At 37.4% G+C, this 20,433-nt stretch overlaps 4 protein-coding genes across 4 annotated transcripts in view; 2 read left to right on the plus strand and 2 right to left on the minus strand.

Annotated features, from left to right (window-relative positions):
* Window positions 1–20,433, minus strand: part of gnb5b (guanine nucleotide binding protein (G protein), beta 5b) — a 349,428-nt gene that overhangs the window by 56,740 nt on the left and 272,255 nt on the right. The window lies entirely within an intron of this gene.
* On the plus strand, window positions 8,427–17,135 carry LOC127499876 (tripartite motif-containing protein 16-like). Its single transcript, XM_051870559.1, has 6 exons — window positions 8,427–9,424; window positions 10,388–10,483; window positions 10,607–10,840; window positions 11,078–11,225; window positions 11,413–11,460; window positions 14,706–17,135. The coding sequence occupies exons 1-6, from the start codon at window positions 8,858–8,860 to the stop codon at window positions 15,233–15,235; spliced, it is 1,623 nt and encodes a 540-aa protein (XP_051726519.1). The 5' UTR covers window positions 8,427–8,857; the 3' UTR covers window positions 15,236–17,135.
* The window catches only part of LOC127499882 (E3 ubiquitin/ISG15 ligase TRIM25-like), a 223,337-nt gene continuing 212,348 nt past the window's right edge, over window positions 9,445–20,433 (plus strand). Inside the window, exon 1 of the mRNA XM_051870568.1 lies at window positions 9,445–10,180. The gene's annotated coding sequence lies outside the window, so the exon portion shown is untranslated. The remainder of the gene's footprint in view (window positions 10,181–20,433) is intronic.
* Window positions 17,674–19,560, minus strand: LOC127499877 (trypsin-2-like). Its single transcript, XM_051870561.1, has 5 exons — window positions 19,412–19,560; window positions 19,150–19,300; window positions 18,247–18,497; window positions 17,995–18,131; window positions 17,674–17,899 (listed from the first exon to the last, which is right to left on the minus strand). The coding sequence occupies exons 1-5, from the start codon at window positions 19,449–19,451 to the stop codon at window positions 17,750–17,752; spliced, it is 729 nt and encodes a 242-aa protein (XP_051726521.1). The 5' UTR covers window positions 19,452–19,560; the 3' UTR covers window positions 17,674–17,749.

Below are 20,433 nucleotides of genomic sequence, written 5' to 3' on the forward strand. Positions count from 1 at the left end.
TTGAATAAAAGTTTTAGAATATTTTTCGTGCTGCTACAAAGAGGACCAGCGGCCAGGTAAACACTGCTGAGTTTCAGAAGAGACAACTGCGTTTAAGTGCCGAGTGAATCTGCTAAAATATTTACTAGCTTTAAGCTTACGTTTAAATAGGCCAACTACAACATTTAATGCAATGTTTAATTAAATGCAGCAACATGGAATACCTAATGATGGTTTATTGCTTGTGTTAGGCTACATGAGAAAATTATTTTTGTCTACCTCATGTACGAAATTTAATGCGGTTGCGGGTCACGGTTTTTAAAATTAACACTAAAATTAGTGTTTCTGTTGGATATCGGGTCAAGTGCGCTGTTAATAACTGCGGGTGCGGGGCGGGTTTATCAAACAGGACCTGTGCAGGACTCTGGCCACTTCTGCATTTTCATGAAGTTTTGTGGGTGTGATTTTGTGGGTGTTTACAAAAAACAAAGAAAAACAAATGAAACCATATTTTAAGAGTCTCAATATATAAAAAAGCAAAACTATGTGGAGAGAATTAGTCTGTCTTAAATAAATTAAAAAAAAAAAACATCTCATCTGACATAATTCAGTATATCAAGATATTACAGGCAAAACAAGACAGACAGACAGCAGTTAGACTCAGATAAGTTTGATAATGCTCAGCTATATTTGGAGTTATTAAACAGCAACTTCACACTGTGAAAACTAAGCATGTGCAATTTAGTCCAATATTCTTCTTACAGTCTCACTGACCAACAAAAAACAATTCAGAAAGGCTGTCTTGTTGCTCTGTATGCAGATTAGCATAATTATCAGAATAACCACACAGACTGTTTTCATTGCATTCATTTCAACTGGCTTGAACCTAGTTATTCTAAAAGAGCCTGTCTCTAAATGCTGTTCTGGCTTTCTCTCTCTAGAGTTGATGTGTCCTGTGTTCACATGCACATGATTTCCTATGTGCTGAAAGTTGCCAAAAACTTAAATTGCCAAAAAGTCTCTATTTGACACATTTTTGTATAGTTGCTACTGAAATTCCAGTAAAAACAGTAAAATTCCAGTAAAAACAGGTAATTGTGTTCATGATCACTCTTGGGTGTCACTTCTCAAGGTCTTATTTAGGTCTAGTGGTACGCACCCTGTTACAGTGGTCAAATGTGTGAAATAAACAGCATCTTTTTTTCCTGGGCAATAACAGTGCAAGCTTTGTTGTAGTCAAAACTTTAAAATCAGTCATCATTACAGAATGTAATTATAAAAAAAAAAAAAAAAGAACCTTCCCTTTAAAATATTAACTGGAATAAAAAAAAATTGTGAGGTAATTCACAAAGACAACCACGAAGTAAAACATGTACAAAAGTTTTAGTACACAAAACTGAAGCAATACTTAAATGGAACTTTAAGCTACAGGGCATTCAATTCAGTGTATGAGGTTATTACATTCCAACAGGTTTCATTTTCAAGGTCAAACAACATAAGTGCATCTACTATGTCAAAATGTCGAAATAAGAAGTTGTTATCCAAGGTATTATTTTAATTTGTCATTAAAAAATTTATAAAAAATAACCATGTAAATATAAGTGTCACCTTAGTTAGTGACACACAAATGCCCGTGTTTTTTACTCACCTTGAACTCACAATCATTGTTTAGTCTACCAAGAGAACAAACGGATTACATTACAATACATTACATTATTAAAACATCTCAGGCTGTGTCCGAAATCGCCCCCTACATCCTTAAATAGGGCACTATTTGAGGGGACAGCCATTTGTAGTGGTGTCCGAAACCATAGTGGACGATGTTGAGTGCACTCATTCAATCCCACAATGCACCGCGATAACGAGTGTACAACCGATGCACGCTCAACAGTTAGAGAATACCCATAATGCACTGTGAGAGTAGCGCGCTGAATGAATTCCCGCGTCTCGCCAGGAGATGACGCCCGCAGCCGAATCATTCATCCATTCATTTTCCAATCCGCGCTGGTCCAGCATTATCATACAGGTATAAATTCCTTTTTAATTGATCATTAAATCGTTTAAAAGGTTTGAACATGCTAGTTCAACATAAATATTCATTACTACTGGAGCTGCCAGTTTGCTACATTTCAAAAGATTATTAAACAGCAGCACAAACTATGCGAAATCGGCAGCCCTTTCTGTGCGCTCAGTGTCCGAATTCACTCACTCGTTTCATTCACTCCTTAAAGTGGACTATATTAGTGGACTAATGTAGGGAATAGTAAATGAGGGTATAGGGGGCGATTTCGAACACAGCATCAGTTACATATATAACCCTCCTTCCCTGAAGGAAGGAACAGAGATGTACGTCAGAAGTGAACCGACAAATTGGGATATCGCATGAGAGCCCTATGACCTTCGAGTGTCTACTAATTGAGCCAATCAACATTGGCGTGCGAGATTTGCATGTCGCACTCCGCCCCACAGCGCAAGTATAAATACAGAAGCGCTTGCAAGCACACTCTGGCTGTGTCCGAAATCGCCGCCTATATCCTTAAATAGGGCACTATTTGAGGGGATAGCCATTTGTAGTGGTGTCCGAAACCATAGTGGGCGATGTTGAGTGCACTCATTCAATCCCACAATGCACCGCAATAACGAATGTACAGCCGATGCAAGCTCAACGGCTTGAGAATACCCATAACGCACGGTGAGAGTCGCGCGCTGAATGAATTCCCGCGTCTCGCCAGGAGATGGCGCCCGCAGCTGAATCATCCATTCATTTTCCAAACCGCGCTGGTCCAACATAGTATAAATTCCTTTTTAAATTCATCATTAAATCGTTTAATTAAGGTTTGTACATGCTAGTTTCCATGGCAGAGTTCAACATAAATATTCATTATTGCTACTACTGGAGCTGCCAATTTGCTACGTTTCAAATTATTATTATACAGCAAGAACAAACTATGCGAAAATGGCAGCCCTTCCGGTGCACTCAGTGTCCGAATTCACTCACTCGTTTCATTGACTCCTTCAAGTGGACTATATTAGTGAAGTAATGTAGGGAATAGTGAATGAGGGTATAGGGGGCGATTTCGGACACAGCATCTGTTTTTCACCGAGGAGACGAGCAGGGCCTGCGCTCAGAGATGGCAAAGGAACTGTGGCGACGGGACGTAGGCTACGTCTCTGTTCCCTCCTTCAGGGAATGAGGGTTACATATGTAACCGAGACGTTCCCTTTCAGTCTGTCACATTCGAAGTACGTCAGAAGTGAACCGACGAAACGGGATCCCTAATAAAACACCACAGTTGCTGACCCTTCCAGCGCCTGGCGTAAGCCTCAGCATTCCCCCGCACCTTGGGGCGGAAGATGGGACCGGGCTTACGCCAATGGAGTCTACTGCTTTTCCGCATGACCCATTCAGTAAGACTTGGATAACACTGGGAAAGTGTGCCCATATAGGGAACGCTGCGGAGACCACATCCTGCCCGAAGGGAGGTACCAGTAGGGGCTGCAACTAGGGGTGACCTTGAATAGTCGACGATTCGATGCTTCGATAGGAGGAGCCTGATTAGACTACCAATCTAGTCGAATCTCCGCAGAGGTGTTATGAGACTAGATATGGGGGTGCTCAATATCTGTTTTTACATAGACTTACCGGTTCTCTCCCAATAGGTTAATATACATCCTATTATGATAATGCTGTAAATAAAAATGTGAAAAGAAAGAAGCTTTTAATAAATATTTTTAATATGCGTGAATAAATCCAACCACCCCTGTGACAGATTTAAGTTTCACTTCCATGATCCGTGACCGACAGAGGAGCATCTTGGCGGCAGGGAATAAATCTTTAACAATGTATGGGATAAGAAAATCTAAAGTGTAGAATTGGATGCACTTTGAAATGGTAAAAGATGATCCAAAAAACGTAAGATGCAAATTGTGCCAACGGCTCATGTCCTATCACTCAACAATGACAAACACTGCGGCGCGCTTCTGCCGGCCAACGTTAACAAGCTGACTAGCACACTATTTGAAAAGACTCAAACGGACACAGGCAGATCGTGTGAAAGACTTGGTTTTTTTTTTTTCTCTCAATCAGGTAGGGTACAAGTGATTTCTAAAATTTAAGCCGGTTCTAATTTGATTTTTGGATGCTGTGAATGTTTAGCTAAAAAGACTACCACTCCAGTTTGCGTTTAAAAAGACAAAGTTGACCATTCTGGCTATACTTTCGTTATTTTAATAATTTCTTTAATGCTAATTTATTTATTGATCACTCTGGGTTATCTAATTTAACTATTTGTGGCTTGTGTTTTGAATATATGTTCCCCTGCACTTTAGGCATTTTGCATTTGTGACTTGATTATGACCATTTCATTTTTTTTTTTTTTAATTATTTTTATTTATTAGAACGGTATATTCTGTTCTAATTCAATTCTGTAAATTACTTTTTTTTATTGTTTTTTGGTGCATCGATGTTGCGCTGTAGAGTTAAAGCTTGCTCGCACAAGCAATTTAACCTATTTAATTTGATTTGCCGACATGTGAAATGCATCGGCAGTGTGGCTTTTCTGCTGTTATTTATATATATATATTAAAGTTTATTGATCCAAAATGTTTTTATTCATTTTCTTCTATATCTTTGAGTGGTCTGTACATCGTGGCTGTGAATGTTTATCCACATTGCCTTTAATTTGTTTAATAAAGATAAACGAAACTGACAATGATTTTTATCACTTGACAGGCAGTTTGGTCGCTTTATTAGAAAGTTGTTTCTCTGTGCTGTGTGTGAAAGAAAATAAAAGTTGTATTAAGCCGCGGGTATAGGCCTTACTTCATTTTCCGCGTCCCGCTCCATCTCGTGCACAGTTGAGCGCACGAGCCTTTCAAAGTAGCCGATACTCCTTTGGCCTTAAGCGCGGTAAGAGTTCGTGGACACGTTTTAATATTTTAATTTATTTTTAAAAATAGCTTTGCATTGTGCAAAATTATCACAAATTTGTGTTGATGGTGTGGAATCTTTTTCTATTGATATATGTCTCCTCATTTACAGTTAGAGCAATGATGTGAATATGAGTTCCATCAATGGCTCCAACAACTCCAGGGAAGCCCACTATCAACGTAAAAGTGGCTTGCTTTTGCCGCATGGTTTGATGGTCAGTTGGAAAGTCAATGAACTGCCATAGAGTAGTGCCCAAATGTGATGTCCAGCCATGTAAAAAATAGACATCTAACCGCGTTTATATTAGGAAAGCTTTCCAGCTGGAGAGAGCTAAGCAGGAAGGCCTGAAAACAGATGTGGAGGCTGCTTTGATTCCTTATCATGTTAGTAACACTGGGTTTTGATTGTCTGGAGCTGCTGTTCTGTTGGCGATTAACAACAAACTCTTGTTTGTATTTACTCTTGTGTACTGTACATTAATTTTTTGTGCTTTCTTGTCGTTCGTTCATCATCTGCGCTTTATTTTTCGTGAAGCATTTTGTTGCGCGTCAGCTGTGATAAACAGACATCCACTCTCGTATTGCATGTGTAACAGCGGCCAAATAGTGAGAGTTGTGCAGTTAAACTATTGCACACTGACGTCTGCTAGAGCATGAGGTGTTTAGCGTTATTGTTAGTGCACTGGCCTCGCATGCCAGCAGCGTTAGGGCTGGGGTTTGAGACCGACTCAGAGCAGGGTGGTTAGTTTTGGAGTGTGAGCATTAGAGACGGCGCAATGAAGAGATACGGGCCCTGATGAGCTGGAGGTACTGAGCATGCGTGATGGAAAACCTAATTAGGTTAAGCTCCACCCCTTAGATCCACAGAGGTGAAGCTGGACTAGGCCAGGCTCCACCCATTTCATCCATTCGGCTCTGCAGTGAGCATCACTTGGCCTTGATGCTGTCTTGAAGCGTCACTGTCTCAGCATTGCTATGTTCACTTATTAGAAGCAAATTCATTTACTTCAGAACCAAAATTCAGAGTGCTGGTGGCACCTGCTGGTCAAAACTGTGTAAATGCAATGAAAACAAATAATTTCAAACCGAATTCAAATGTTTTCATGAAAATTCATCAATTAAATATAATATAAAATATTAAATACCATTAAATATGAAGTGTAGCTACATCTTTGTTTTTGAGAGGGCTTTGCTAATCAGGTTATTACAGACAACTAAATATCACTGTCCATTTTTTCATTATATGCATCTGTTTGTCATTAAAACTAAAATAAAAAACGGACATGGGATCAGGTAAAAACGTTAGATACTGGTTTGGTTCACAAAATTAACACCCCCTAGTGGCAAAGAATCAAAATTTCTCAATTCAAATTTCACATCACATGAGGATCAGTGAAGTCAATGCGGCCCTAGTGCAACTCTTCCACCTGGACTGTCAGTAGTTACAACCGGTTGAACAATATGAAGGTTTATTTGTATGGTGCTTTTTATGCATATATTGGTCTAAAGCTGTTCAAACTATTAAGACCTTTTCTGATCTTTCTGTGCAGGGTTCAATGTGATTTTGAAATTAATTTTAGCACAATGTCTGACATTAACTTTGATGTACTGTACTCATTTATTTTAAAGTTGTAGATCTCTTTAAAGCATATTTAGGGACCCAAAACCGATATGGCAGACATCCTGTATAGAGCTTCAGAGAGGTTTCAGGAACAGAATGCTTGTTTAAGCTATTTTGATTGTCGTTTGGTTTACAGATTGATAAATAGACACAGAGATGTTCTGGGGATGTATTATTAGAAATAAGACACACATTTCAGTTTCATTTAGATGCTTCAATATACACTGTAATTCAATCTCTCCAAACTTTCATTTGCAAAGATTCAATCTCTTGTGTAAATGATGAGTCTCTCTCTGACAGTCAAATCTCTTGCACAGGTTTGGACTCTCTGTCACGACGGTCACCCTATTGCCAACTAAGTCTTGTTTCTGCATCAACATACTTTGTTCATTCTTAAATAACATTCCTGTCTGAAAATTTGGTAACACTTTACAATAAGGTTCATTAGTTAAACATTAGTTAATGTATTAACTAACAAGAACTAACAATTAGCAACACATTTGTTGCTGTATTTACTAGTCTTCGTTAATTTTAGTTAATGAAAATACAGTTGTTCATTGTTTGTTCATGTTAGTTCACAGTGCATTAACTAATGTTACCAAGATTTTAATAATGTATTAGTAAATGTTGAAATTAACATTAACAAAGATTAAAAAATGTTGTATAAGTGCAGTTCATTATTAGTTCATGTTAACTAATGTGGTTAACTAATGTTAACAAATGAACCTTATTGTAAAGTGTTACTGAAAATTTTGCCCTAACCTTATCCATAACCCAAAACCTAGCTCTACCCATAAGTTATCCCTAAAATCATAGGGAAATGATAGGTGAATAAACACTGATAGAAGCACCTAACCCTTGTTGTAAGCCTAAACTTGACATAAACTGTAAACTTGGCCCTAAAATCTGATTGGTTGATTTGAATGTTGTTCCAGGACCAACAAAGATGTTGATCCAGGGACATGTACTTGGTGAAATCATGTTCACTCTGTTGCAACACTGGTTTGGGACACGTTATATAGGCTACCTGAGCTATAATTATTGTCATAACGTATATTAACATGAAAACAACTAGTTAAACAGACACAAAGGCAGCGTAACATTTTCCAAAACGCAAGCGAGCGAATCAGAAATAGTTCTGAAGGACCTGTTATGCCGGACAAAGAGGTCGCGTTGGCCTGAAGATATGAAAAATATATAATAGCCTACATGACAGTGTAAGGAACCCCCCAAAAACGGAATCCGACGGCCTGGGCGAAGGTTAACGCGTGTATGTCTTTTCAGCGCATCTGTGAAGTTCACTTAATTTCACTCGTTTAATCTGACTCCAATTTTAAATGATTATTACTCTTAGGTTGTGTTCCCAATTAGAAATTAATCATTTGTTATGTATTAATTTAGATTTTTGATTATTCTGGGTATCTCATATTTTCAATTATTCGTTCATTACGGACCCATATCACTTAGAAAAGTCACTTCGGCCGGTGAGTGCCTTTCACGATCACAAACTCACCAGTTCTGATCTTAGTCAGAGGGTGCAGAGTTTACTAATGCATTTGAGTCGAACCGCCACATGCTTGTTCATACAAAAACACAGTTTTCTTAGTCACGATACTGCAAATTGCTAAGCCAGTTGATAGATAAAAATCAAAAAGTCCCATGATGTGCTAACATGCTCCTTTCATGGGCCTTTAGTTTGAATCTATCCTGACGCAGATTTGCGGAAATATGGACTCCAATAATCTACTGGTCATAATGATTTCAGAAGAATCCAGAGTAAATGTTGCATCCTGTAGATGTGTGAGGGCAAGGCGTTGTCCTATGCTATTTCTTTGAGATCTTCTCTCCAGATGAGTTTTATTGCTTTATTTCAGGGTGCTTGATCTCAGTTTTTGTATTAGCAGGAAAATCAAGTCTTACAACAGAAACACATTTTTCATGACACATTTACATATGAAAACATTCACTGCATGTATTTTTGTCTCTATAAGCATGACAGCATTTCACATGGGAATATACTTTCTGCTATACTTACTTTAATTATTATGCAACTCTAAACATTTCTCATCTACATCACACATTCTTGTCTGCGGCTAATCATTAAGCTAAATATGACTTCTTATACTGGTATACTGGTAATGTTTTCTGTGAGGAGGACACTTTAAATTTGAGAATAGGCATTACATAACAGGTGAGTCACAGCTTACAGACACACCTTTTTGCACACCGCACACAAGCAAATAACCAGGAAAACTGTTTCAGTTCAGAGATACCGAAACTTGTCGAGCTATTGTTTGTGCTTCTGTTTCTGTGTTCACACGCAATAAAATGGCAGAGGCCAGTGTTTTATGGGCTCGGGAACAGTTTATCTGTCCAGTGTGTCTGGATCTCCTGAAGGATCCAGTGACCATTCCCTGTGGACACAATTTCTGTATAACATGTATTACGGACTGCTGGAATCATCAGGATCAGAAGACAGTCCACATCTGCCCACAGTGCAGACAGACCTTCGCTCCAAGACCTGCTTTAAATAAAAACACCATGCTGGCTGAAGTGGTGGAGAAACTGAAGAAGACTGGAGATGTCACTGGACTTGGAGATGTGAAGTGTGATGTCTGTACTGGAAGAAAACACAAAGCCATCAAGTCCTGTCTGGTGTGTCTGAACTCTTACTGTCAAAACCACCTTGATCAGCATGAGAATTTGTTTAAAGGTAAGAGACATTATTTGATGGATGCCAATGGACGACTCCAGGAGATGATCTGCTCTCAACATGGTAGACTGCTAGAGGTTTTCTGTCGCACTGACCAGCACTGTATCTGTACACTGTGTACAATGGATAAACACAAATATCATGACACTGTACCAACAGAAGCAGAGAGAACAGAGAAAGAGGTAAGAACAGAAATGTATGCATTAATACTGATGTGGAAAAGCATTGTTCCCTTTCGATACTACACTCATATGCCGTTAGGCAAGAGTCAGGGAGGGTACTCACATGGTCCTCCTAGTGGCCCCTCTGTGGAAGAACCAGCCATGGGTCTCAGACCTGTCTCAGCTGTCGTCAGTAGAGCTGAGGCCGATTCCCTTGAGACAGGACCTCCTCTCTCAAGCGAATGGAACAATATGGCATCCCAGACCCGAGCTGTGGGCTCTACATGTGTGGCCTCTCGATGGGAGCCTGCAAGCCTCCCCGAGAGCATCCTGAATACCATCTCACAGGCTAGAGCTCCGTCTCTACGCCCTTAAGTGGTCAGTCTTCACTGCCTGCCATGTTAATTTCAAACCCTGGTTACAAAAACACTCCTCTGAGTACATATAGATCCATATACAGAGAGTAAAAGTAACACTGAAGCAGTGTTGAAGTTATTTAATAAAGTAGGTTTACTCAAGTGATGATTGACCATTAGTGATGACAACTGCTGTTTACAAGCAGAATCAATGAAGAGACAACAAGAACTGAGAAAAACAGAACAGACAAGCAGACAGCATAATTGCAGTTGACTAATCTAAATTCAAAATATTAACAAAAACTATAATAGTTTATCAATGTTACTAAACCCTGCTGCTGCTGCTGCTTTTACAATGGTATACTGGTAATGTTTTCTGTTTGAGGACACTTTAAATCTGAGAATGCGCATTAAATAACAGGTGAGTCACAGCACACAGACACACCTTTTTGCACACCACAAACACAACGTTTGTAATTGACTTGTATCTACATGGTCTTTGAAAGTTTTGCTCATGTCTCTGGCAAAGCCACCAATAAAATATTTATACAACATTTTATGTGATGATTTTGTAATATTTATTTTTTATGAAATATTTTTTCATGTTTGTTTCTTCTGTGTTCAATAGGGAAACTTGAAAAAAACACAGATAAAGTACCAGCAGAGAATTCAGGAGCGGGAAAAGGATATTCAGGAGCTGAGAGAGGCTGTTGAGTGTCATAAGGTGAGTATCGGGAGGTGAAAAAACAACCGCTGGTGTTTAGACTCTCCTCCAGAGCTGAAGACATTGCAGTCCCACTGAAGCCCACTGTGGGTCACATGCTGATTGTAATGTGTGTCCTAACAGCGCTCTGCACAGGCAGCAGTGAAGGACAGCGAGAGGATCTTTACAGAGCTAATCCGCTCCATTAAGAGAAACCGCTCTGAGGTGACACGACTGATCAGAGATCAGGAAAAGGCTGCAGTGAGTCAAGCTAAAGGAGTCTTGCAGCGACTGGAGCAGGAGATTGCTGAACTGAGGAGGAGACAAGCTGAGTTAGAGCAGCTTTCACACACAGATGATCACATCCATTTCCTGCAGGTAATAGAAAAAACATTGCAGTGTTGCAATACAGGAAATTTTACGCAATTCACTGGCTCTCTAGGCAATTAAAGTGAAATAAAGTTTCATTCAAAAAACTAGATTAGTTTGCTAAAGGTAAGATAAGGCAAGATCACTGAAGATAAGTCAGCAAAGGCAGAATATACAATATTTGACTGTAGTAGAGATTTGTGTGAGGCAGGTTATAAAGTTTTTTTCCCCCTTTCTTTTTTGTAGGGGTTTCAGTATCTCTCTGCACCTCTTGAACCTACAGAGAGAATTATTGTCACTTCACCCCTCTCTACTAATGATATAAGACAATCTATCAGTCAGCTGAGAGAGAAAATTGAGAATTTCTGTAAAGAGGAGATCCAAAACATTTCTGGTAGGTAAAGCAGTAAACATTCATTTGCACCTAATATCTTACACCTAATATTCATTTACTTATAATATCATTTGAAAATCTTAGAACATATTAGAACTTATTACAGATGTAGCTAACTGGAAGGATACAGTACAGTTGATAATTTACTCTTTTCTTAAGAATTGCCTGTTTATGTTGATTTTCACAGTTAAACACATCAACGTTGTTCTAAGGACCAGAAAGGACTTCCTACAACGTAAGTTGCAAAGAAAACAAGCAAAATATATACACTGAGCACGCATATACTTAACTTGAAAAATCAAGAAAATGTCTCTTTACATTATTCATAATCAGAGATTTCTCCACAACACAATAAAAATGCAGTTTATTCAAAAACAACAACATAAAAAAGCTGTTTTATTCTACTCATTGTGGCATCCATGTTAAGATCACTTGGTCAGAATTTAAAATTATATAGTGCCTTTCCAATACAGTACATTTCCAAAAAGTACATTTAAGTTAAACAACACAACCAAACAATTTTACAACAAATCACAACATATAATAATAGCTGCAAGCAGCAATTAATGGGGCCAAGCACACTAACTTCAAAAATGAGTAATTTAAGACATTTTTAGATGATTTTAGTCAAAATGGCTGAAAATCCTAAATACAAATCACTAGTAATATGATTTAATTGCTTACAACTTTTGACCAACAGGTGGCGCTGTTACCTAATTGATGTTGTGTGGTCAGTGACAATCACATATACAGGTGCTGGTCATATAATTAGAATATCATCAAAAAGTTGATTTATTTCACTAATTCCATTCAAAAAGTGAAACTTGTATATTATATTCATTCATTACACACAGACTGATATATTTCAAATGTTTATTTCTTTTAATTTTAATGATTATAACTGACAACTAAGGAAAATCCCAAATTCAGTATCTCAGAAAATTAGATTATTACTTAATACCAATACAAAGAACTACCAATACAAAGAAAGGATTTTTAGAAATCTTGGCCAACTGAAAAGTATGAACATGAAAAGTATGAGCATGCACAGCACTCAATACTTAGTTGGGGCTCCTTTTGCCTGAATTACTGCAGCAATGCGGCGTGGCATGGAGTCGATCAGTCTGTGGCACTGCTCAGGTGTTATAGGAGCCCAGGTTGCTCTGATAGTGGCCTTCAGCTCTTCTGCATTGTTGGGTCTGGCATATCACATCTTCCTCTTCACAATACCCCATAGATTTTCTATGGGGTTAAGGTCAGGCGAGTTTGCTGGCCAATTAAGAACAGGGATACCATGGTCCTTAAACCAGGTACTGGTATCTTTGGCACTGTGTGCAGGTGCCAAGTCCTGTTGGAAAATGAAATCTGCATCTCCATAAAGTTGGTCAACAGCAGGAAGCATGAAGTGCTCTAAAACTTCCTGGTATATGGCTGCGTTGACCTTGGACCTCAGAAAACACAGTGGACCAACACCAGCAGATGACATGGCACCCCAAACCATCACTGACTGTGGAAAATTTACACTGGACCTCAAGCAACGTGGATTGTGTGCCTCTCCTCTCTTCCTCCAGACTCTGGGACCCTGATTTCCAAAGGAAATTCAAAATTTACTTTCATCAGAGAACATAACTTTGGACCACTCAGCAGCAGTCCAGTCCTTTTTGTCTTTAGCCCAGGTGAGATGCTTCTGACGCTGTCTGTTGTTCAAGAGTGGCTTGACACAAGGAATGCGACAGCTGAAACCCATGTCTTGCATATGTCTGTGCGTAGTGGTTCTTGAAGCACTGACTCCAGCTGCAGTCCACTCTTTGTGAATCTCCCCCACATTTTTGAATGGGTTTTGTTTCACAATCCTCTCCAGGGTGCGGTTATCCCTATTGCTTGTACACTTTTTTTCTACCACATCTTTTCCTTCCCTTCGCCTCTCTATTAATGTGCTTGGACACAGAGCTCTGTGAACAGCCAGCCTCTTTTGCAATGACCTTTTGTGTCTTGCCCTCCTTGTGCAAGGTGTCAATGGTCGTCTTTTGGACAACTGTCAAGTCAGCAGTCTTCCCCATGATTGTGTAGCCTACAGAACTAGACTGAGAGACCATTTAAAGGCCTTTGCAGGTGTTTTGAGTTAATAAGCTGATTAGAGTGTGGCACCAGGTGTCTTCAATATTGAACCTTTTCACAATATTCCAATTTTCTGCGATACTGAATTTGGGATTTTTCTTAGTTGTCAGTTATAATCATCAAAATTAAAATAAATAAACATTTGAAATATATCAGTCAGTGTGTAATGAGTGAATATAATATACAAGTTTCACTTTTTGAATGGAATTAGTGAAATAAATCAACTTTTTGATGATATTCTAATTATATGACCAGCACCTGTACAGAGTTTGGTGTCCATATTCCAAAGCATTGCAGAGTTACAGCCTCAGCTTTTATAAAATTATAAAACTGGTCTCTTTTGATTCAGTGCAGCATACTGAATGGGTATCGAATAATACCCAAAGTTCCTATATCGGCCATTTTGGGCATCGGCCATTTTGGGCAACGGCCATTTTACATTTTGTAATAAAATGCTGTATTATACAAACTCATTAGCATATCATTACGAAACTCAGTATATAGTCATCAGGATTATGCCCCTACAAATTCATAAGTTTTGATGAATTTTGTCTACTTTATTGAAACTGGTCTAGGTGGCACTGTGATGAAATTGTGCATGTACCCTCAAGTTATACTTGAGATGACAGTTTCATCTTAATACGTGAAAATCGTTGTGGAAATACAACCTCACGTCCATTTTGGTGTACTCTTTGACAAAATCATTGATACGTTAAATGGATGGGAGTATCAAATAGCTTTTAATAACTTTTTGCCTGCACAGTCTGAAGATAACTTGAGCCAATTTTGGTGAAAATTGGATGAACAGTCTAGGACGAATTTGAAAAAGTAGCTTTTTAGGAAAATTCTAAATGGCAGAAGGATTTTCATGAAAAAAAAAAAAAATGCCATGTGGTGCAATCGAATTATCTTAGGCAAGAAATGTTTCTAGGCCTTATTCAAAAGTTATTAGTATAAACATAAGTGCAAATTTGGACAGTTGGTGGTGCTAGAGAGATTGAGTTAGAGACTCCAAAATTGCTGAGGTTGTTGTTCAGATTGTCCTATATCTGTGTGACAAATTTCCCACAAGCGGTTCTATGGGCTACCATAGACTCAAAGGTGGAAGAAGAAGAAGGAAGAAGAAGGAATGATAATAATAAGAACATTAACAATAACAATACGTGCCTATGCACCTTCAGTGCTTGGCCCTTAATTAGGATCATGTGGGCCGGTATATTCTATAATTCAAACAGTAGTAATTTCAGTAACAGTAATGTTCATTATATTTAAACATAATAAACATTTCAGCTACATTAAAAAGATTATTTTTTAAAAAACTTTAACATGTATGTTCTGACTGATATATTTTATCTTCATCAGATGCTCATCAGGTCACACTTGATCCAAACACAGTGAATAAACACATTCGTCTGTTGGAGAGGAACAGAGTGTCTACTTACACTGACACAGTCCAGCGGTATCCTGATCATCCACACAGATTTGATGTTTATTATCAGGTGATGTGTGGAGAGAGTGTGTCTGAACGTTGTTACTGGGAGGTGGAGTGGAAAGGTGATGTGGGTATATCAGTGTCATATCAGCACATCAGCCGGAAGGGAACAAATACAAAGTGTTTGTTTGGATATAATGATCATTCCTGGAGTTTGTTCTGCTCTCCCTCCAGATACTCATTTAGGCACAATGATATGGAGACTGACATCCCCACAGCCTCCATCTGCTCTAGAATAGGAGTGTATGTGGATCACAGTGCAGGAACTCTGTCCTTCTATGGCGTCTCTGACACAATGAACCTTATCTGCAGAGTTCAGGGCACATTCACTCAGCCTCTCTATCCTGGGTTTAGGCTGTACATTGGATCAACGATAAAACTCTGTGATTTAACAATATAGAATACAGAGTGAAATGTGTCAATAATAGTAAAGTGTAATAATATATAATAAGTGTAAATATGGGTGAAATATGAGTTTTTGTTTATGTGAAGGTTTATGTGTCCATAATAATAATAATAATAATAATAATATAATTTAGGATTTAAATAACTATTTTTTATAATTCTGAATTGAATATTCATATTAATTATTCTGAATAAAAAATGACAATTTGGAGATTTGTTGTTCTTGTTTCACAAAGTAATAAAGCACAATGATCTTTTTCATTCTTAGATCAGCTTTTATTTTTAATTAATGTTACACGTTTGTTTGGATAATTGCTGTAATACACCAATAATAATACTATAATATTAACAGGGCTTGACATTAACTTTTTTGCTCACTCAGCATTTTCACTGGCCACAATTTTGCTGTTGAGAAATTACATTTTATATGATTAAAGTCAACTTTGGTATGCTTAAATTACTTGATTTTGAGTAATTTTACTTGATTTACAAGATTTGAAACCCTTTCAAACTTTCAAATGCAGATTGACCACCCAAATCAAGACTGAATTGCATATCAGCTGGTATGTATGTACAGGTGGGCAAGGGGTTGGTAATATAAGCATGTTATTTTTATTAGGCAATATAAAAAGAACAAAGAAGCAAATTACAAATGTATTATATATATATATATATATATATATATATATATATATATATATATATATATATATATATATATATATTATTATTATTATTTTATTATTATTATTAAATTTATTTTATTTAACATCTTTTGTTGTTTGATTAACATTAATGACAAACAGGTATTTAATTGGGCTGCTGAATGCATGGACATAATATACTGACACATATTCAGTTTTTACCCACCTGTTTACGTCCACTTAAGCCATAACCGACTGTATTCATGCGAGATAGGCCTACTCCACACGATGGGCATTCAACATCTCAGCAACTTATTCTGGAATGTACAATGTTGATTGGTCAGCATCTCTGACTGCCTGCATATTATAGTATTCATAGATAGTAGCATGTCTTTGAGGGCAGCAGGGTTTTTGAGAGGCCTGCCAGTGTAAGCAGGTGGTGCAGAGAGAGCTAATGCTGGCAGTGGAGGTGATGGTAGGGTAAAGGTATTCCCTAGATAACTTTCAGTTCTCCTCAATGAGGGTAATATCTAGTTCAGGACAATCCCTTTCAAACATTTTATTTCGTCCCCTGTCATGCTCTTCAGGGTCCTCCTCCTCGTTGCTTTTACTTAATGGCCCAAAACTCGTTCTACTTAGGCCTTCTTTCCTGTCACCATAAACTGGCCTGTCAATCATGACTGACATACTCATACTGACAATATATAGAGAAAAAAATTGTGCCAAAATTCAGAAATCTTTGGAAGAAATCAAATCAAATAAAGACTGAGAGGAAGTACCTGAACATCCAGAAAATATTATTTCAAGAAATGTTTGTCTATTTATCTCCTGTTCTATGAGTGGAGGGAGGAGAGTGTTTTATTTAGCTCTGTTTTTCTGAATGCCTGAATATGTTTTTTCATCTATTTGCCTGTATTGTTTTGACCAATGCTGTGTATAGCTGTGTTTTGCAGTGTTTATTGTCAAGCTATTTAATTATTTAAATTTGAATTTCTAATATGAAAAACAAATAATAATTGTCTTTTACTGACAAAATATTTTAGTTTGGCATGAATATTTCCTTGATTAGATCAGATAACATTTTAAGCTGTCATATGGTCATGTTACAATGTGCCCCACCTATGGGGCATGTTGTCACATTTCACTTCCCTTCTTTCAGGGTGAATAAAGAAAAAAGTATACACTGTATTAATGAAACAAAGCCAAGTATTTGTACCAGACATTTCCAATAAAAGGGCTTTTCACACAATAGTTATCCTTGAGTCATTCTAAACTGTGGGTAAACTAAATCTATCTAAAGTTATCTAGCTTCACGTTTAACATTGTTCATAAATATTGCAGACTGTTAGCGACTTAAGTTTATACTGGACGGACTTTTCAGACTATAAAAGTAATAATGAAATGGTATCTTTTCCAATTGTCATGTTTTCTGTCACCATTTGACAGTTTTCCCCTCAGAAGCTGAAACATAGCCTAGTCAACACAGTGTTTCTGTGACTGTACAAACCATGTGCATATGAGGCAACAGATGTGATCTGCTAAGCCATAACATTCTAACATTGTAATGGGAATTTTAGTCAACTAGCTACTGTATGTAAGAAATTACATCTTCTGATGGCCTTGTTGTCAATACTCTGAGGGTTTGAATGTTTTCCATGTGATGTGCACACCCACATGATGGGGTACTTAATTTTGCCATGCTGCTGTAGCGGAGCAGTGTAAAGTGTGGGGATCAAATTAAAAAATGCTTAAAAACATAATGTCCATAAATACAAGACAGAAACACATACATGCTTCAAACTGAATTTAATTACAGATAATTAGGAAAATGAACTTGTAAAGGACCGGCCAGGCTGATCAAAGAGTTAGTTATTAGCTATGATGTCTTTGATCCAGTCAGTGTAGCGACACACCTCAGCATAAACCCCAGGAAAGCGTGGCAGAGCGCAGCCTTTGCCCCAGGAAACAACACCTTTTAGTTTACCGTTGCACACTACAGGGCCACCAGAATCCCCCTGAGAAGAAAATTGGAAAATAAAAAGGACAAAATTGTGTGTTTGTATAAAAATATAAAACGCATATAAAGAGGAAGACTAAGTCAATGACATACCTGACATGAGTCTTTGCCTCCCTTCATGAATCCAGCACAGAACATGTTTTTAGTTATTACTGTACCATATGCACCCTTACACTGCCTCTTTGAGACTACAGGCAAATTCAAGCACTGCAGGACAGAAGCAGCGCCATCTGGAAAAACAATATGAAATGTGCTTTTTATGTATCTAATGATTGAATGCATATTTTTATGCCTGACAATATTATATTAAAGTTTAAGCAGATTTTCATTACTCAGCCATCTCACCTCCAGTTCTGCCCCATCCAGAAACCAAGCACTGCTCCCCTGCAGAAGTGCAGCTGGTTGTCAGAGGGATTGGCTTTACATACTTGTTGAAGATGGCAGGCTTTCTCAGCTTGATCAGCATGATATCATTGTTATGAGGCTGATTATTATATTTCAGGTGAGGAATCATCTTCTCCACCCTGATCTGCTGCTCTGTGGTTTCATTAACAGACTTTTTGTGCTTTCCCAGGTAGACGATGAGACGCGAACGTCTGTTTGACAAGGAACACATATTTTACTCAGCCCTAATGCAGTGTTTATCAGAATATTGACTACATACATATTAGTTATGTAGATAGTCTCAAATAGGTTTTACAATGCCTAAGAGACTGGTTATGCCAAGACAATTACAGATAATAAAAGTCCCGCATTAGTATGGTGAATGGTAAATAAAAAAAAAAAGATTATTTCTTGAAGCCAGAAAAGAGTCATATTTAAATACACTTTAAATACACTTTACTACATGTACTTACTACAGTAATAACAGTAAATTAAGCATAATTACAAGTAACTAACCCTAAACCAAACCCTAACCGTAACTCTATAGTAAGTACATGTAGTTAATTAATATTACTCAGTACTCTTTTGAGTAAGTACAATGTAACTAAGTCACCTTAAAATAAAGTGTAACCTTTTTTTTTTTTTTTTTCTCCAAAACTAGAGCTGAATGCCAGTGGTTGGTAGACTAATGAACTCTCGTCTTTACGAAAGTACTGAATGTGTGATTTTTTTTTTTTTTTTGACAGCCTTCTATTGAGAAATTCTGCAATTTTTTAGTGTACATATTCAGAAATGGGAAACAATAATAACCTATTGCTAATCTATTAATTTATGACTTAAAAAAAAAGGAGGTTATATACTCACAAGAAGCTGCAATGAGCAGCAGACACAACCCATCTTTCATTAATCAAAGATCCTCCACACGCAGTACGTCCATCCTTAAGGTACACTTGCCATGGCTGAGAGTGGGGCGGACATTCATAACCTCCAATGATTTTATCACCTGTGCTGCAAACTTCATTAAAAATGAATTTTTCTTTTATTAATGTTAAAGACTAATACATGTCAGTGTAGACATAAGCTAACAATTGTCATAAATAATGACTAACAAGAGAGATCTACATACCCACAGCCACAACCAGCAAAGTGAACACAACAGTCTTCATTGCAGTGGAGGAGAGAAGGACTGTTCACAGCTTTAGAGCACTTCTGCAAAGTTCAAGACCAGCATTCATGCTTTTAAGTGATTGTTTTAACACACCTACAGAACCTACAGAACAACCAATAAGATCACAGCAAATGATTCGGAAGTAACAATGAGCATGTGAGACAACAGTTCTTCAGTTATTCGATTTTCCATAGGCATAAAAAATGCATTGGAAGGAAGCATTGACTTATGACAGTATAAAGCTTACATAAAAACACATGACCAAAATGCTGTTTTACTTTTTGAGTGACACATACCTTAAGACTGTGAAGACTTTTTATTATGTACAGTATACAGTTTATTGTTAACTTAAAGGTTCAATCAATACAAGAGAAATTCTCTAATTAATAGCACATACTAATGGGCTGACTCAACAACACACAAAATAACAATCTAAATAACTAAGTAACACTTGAGTTTATAACAGCAACATAAACTATAACTATTCTGTAAGAAAAAAAAAAATAGAGCAAATTAAACTAACCAATATTCTCACTGAGATTTAAAGACACAAAATCCAAATCAGGCAATCCGGTGATTAAACCAATATAAATCAAACTTTTGAAAAATTGTTGACTGTTCTTACTGACACAGTCTGATATAAGCACCTACAGTTATGTGAAAAAGTAAGGACACCCTATTGAATTCCATGGTTTTCCATTATTAAATAAATAAATAAATAAATCATCTAGTGCTTGGCAGGTCTTAAAATTAGGAAAATCAAACCTCAGATGAGCAATAACACATGATATATCATACCATGTCATTACTTATTTAGCAAAAATAAAGCCAAGATGGAAAAGCCATGCGTGACAAACTTAGGACACCCTATGATTCATTTGCTTGTAGATCCACTTTTAGTAGCAACAACTTTAAGTAATCATTTTCTGTATGACTCTATCAGTTTCTCACATCATTCTGGAGGAATTTTGGCCCACTCT

This window comes from Ctenopharyngodon idella, chromosome 18, assembly GCF_019924925.1.
Source record: "Ctenopharyngodon idella isolate HZGC_01 chromosome 18, HZGC01, whole genome shotgun sequence".
Classification (NCBI taxonomy): Eukaryota; Metazoa; Chordata; class Actinopteri; order Cypriniformes; family Xenocyprididae; genus Ctenopharyngodon; species Ctenopharyngodon idella.

Bases quoted from the DNA above. Each gene is read 5' to 3' on its own strand.
- LOC127499876 (XM_051870559.1), top strand. From the start codon at position 8,858: ATGGCAGAGGCCAGTGTTTTATGGGCTCGGGAACAGTTTATCTGTCCA. The intron at 11,226-11,412 runs GTAGGTAAAGCA...TGATTTTCACAG, and splicing joins GGAGATCCAAAACATTTCTG to TTAAACACATCAACGTTGTT. The intron at 11,461-14,705 runs GTAAGTTGCAAA...TATCTTCATCAG, and splicing joins CAGAAAGGACTTCCTACAAC to ATGCTCATCAGGTCACACTT.
- LOC127499877 (XM_051870561.1), bottom strand. From the start codon at position 19,451: ATGAAGACTGTTGTGTTCACTTTGCTGGTTGTGGCTGTGG. The intron at 18,498-19,149 runs GTGAGTATATAA...CTTGTCAAACAG, and splicing joins GCTGCTCATTGCAGCTTCTT to ACGTTCGCGTCTCATCGTCT. The intron at 17,900-17,994 runs GTATGTCATTGA...TTTTCTTCTCAG, and splicing joins GAGGCAAAGACTCATGTCAG to GGGGATTCTGGTGGCCCTGT.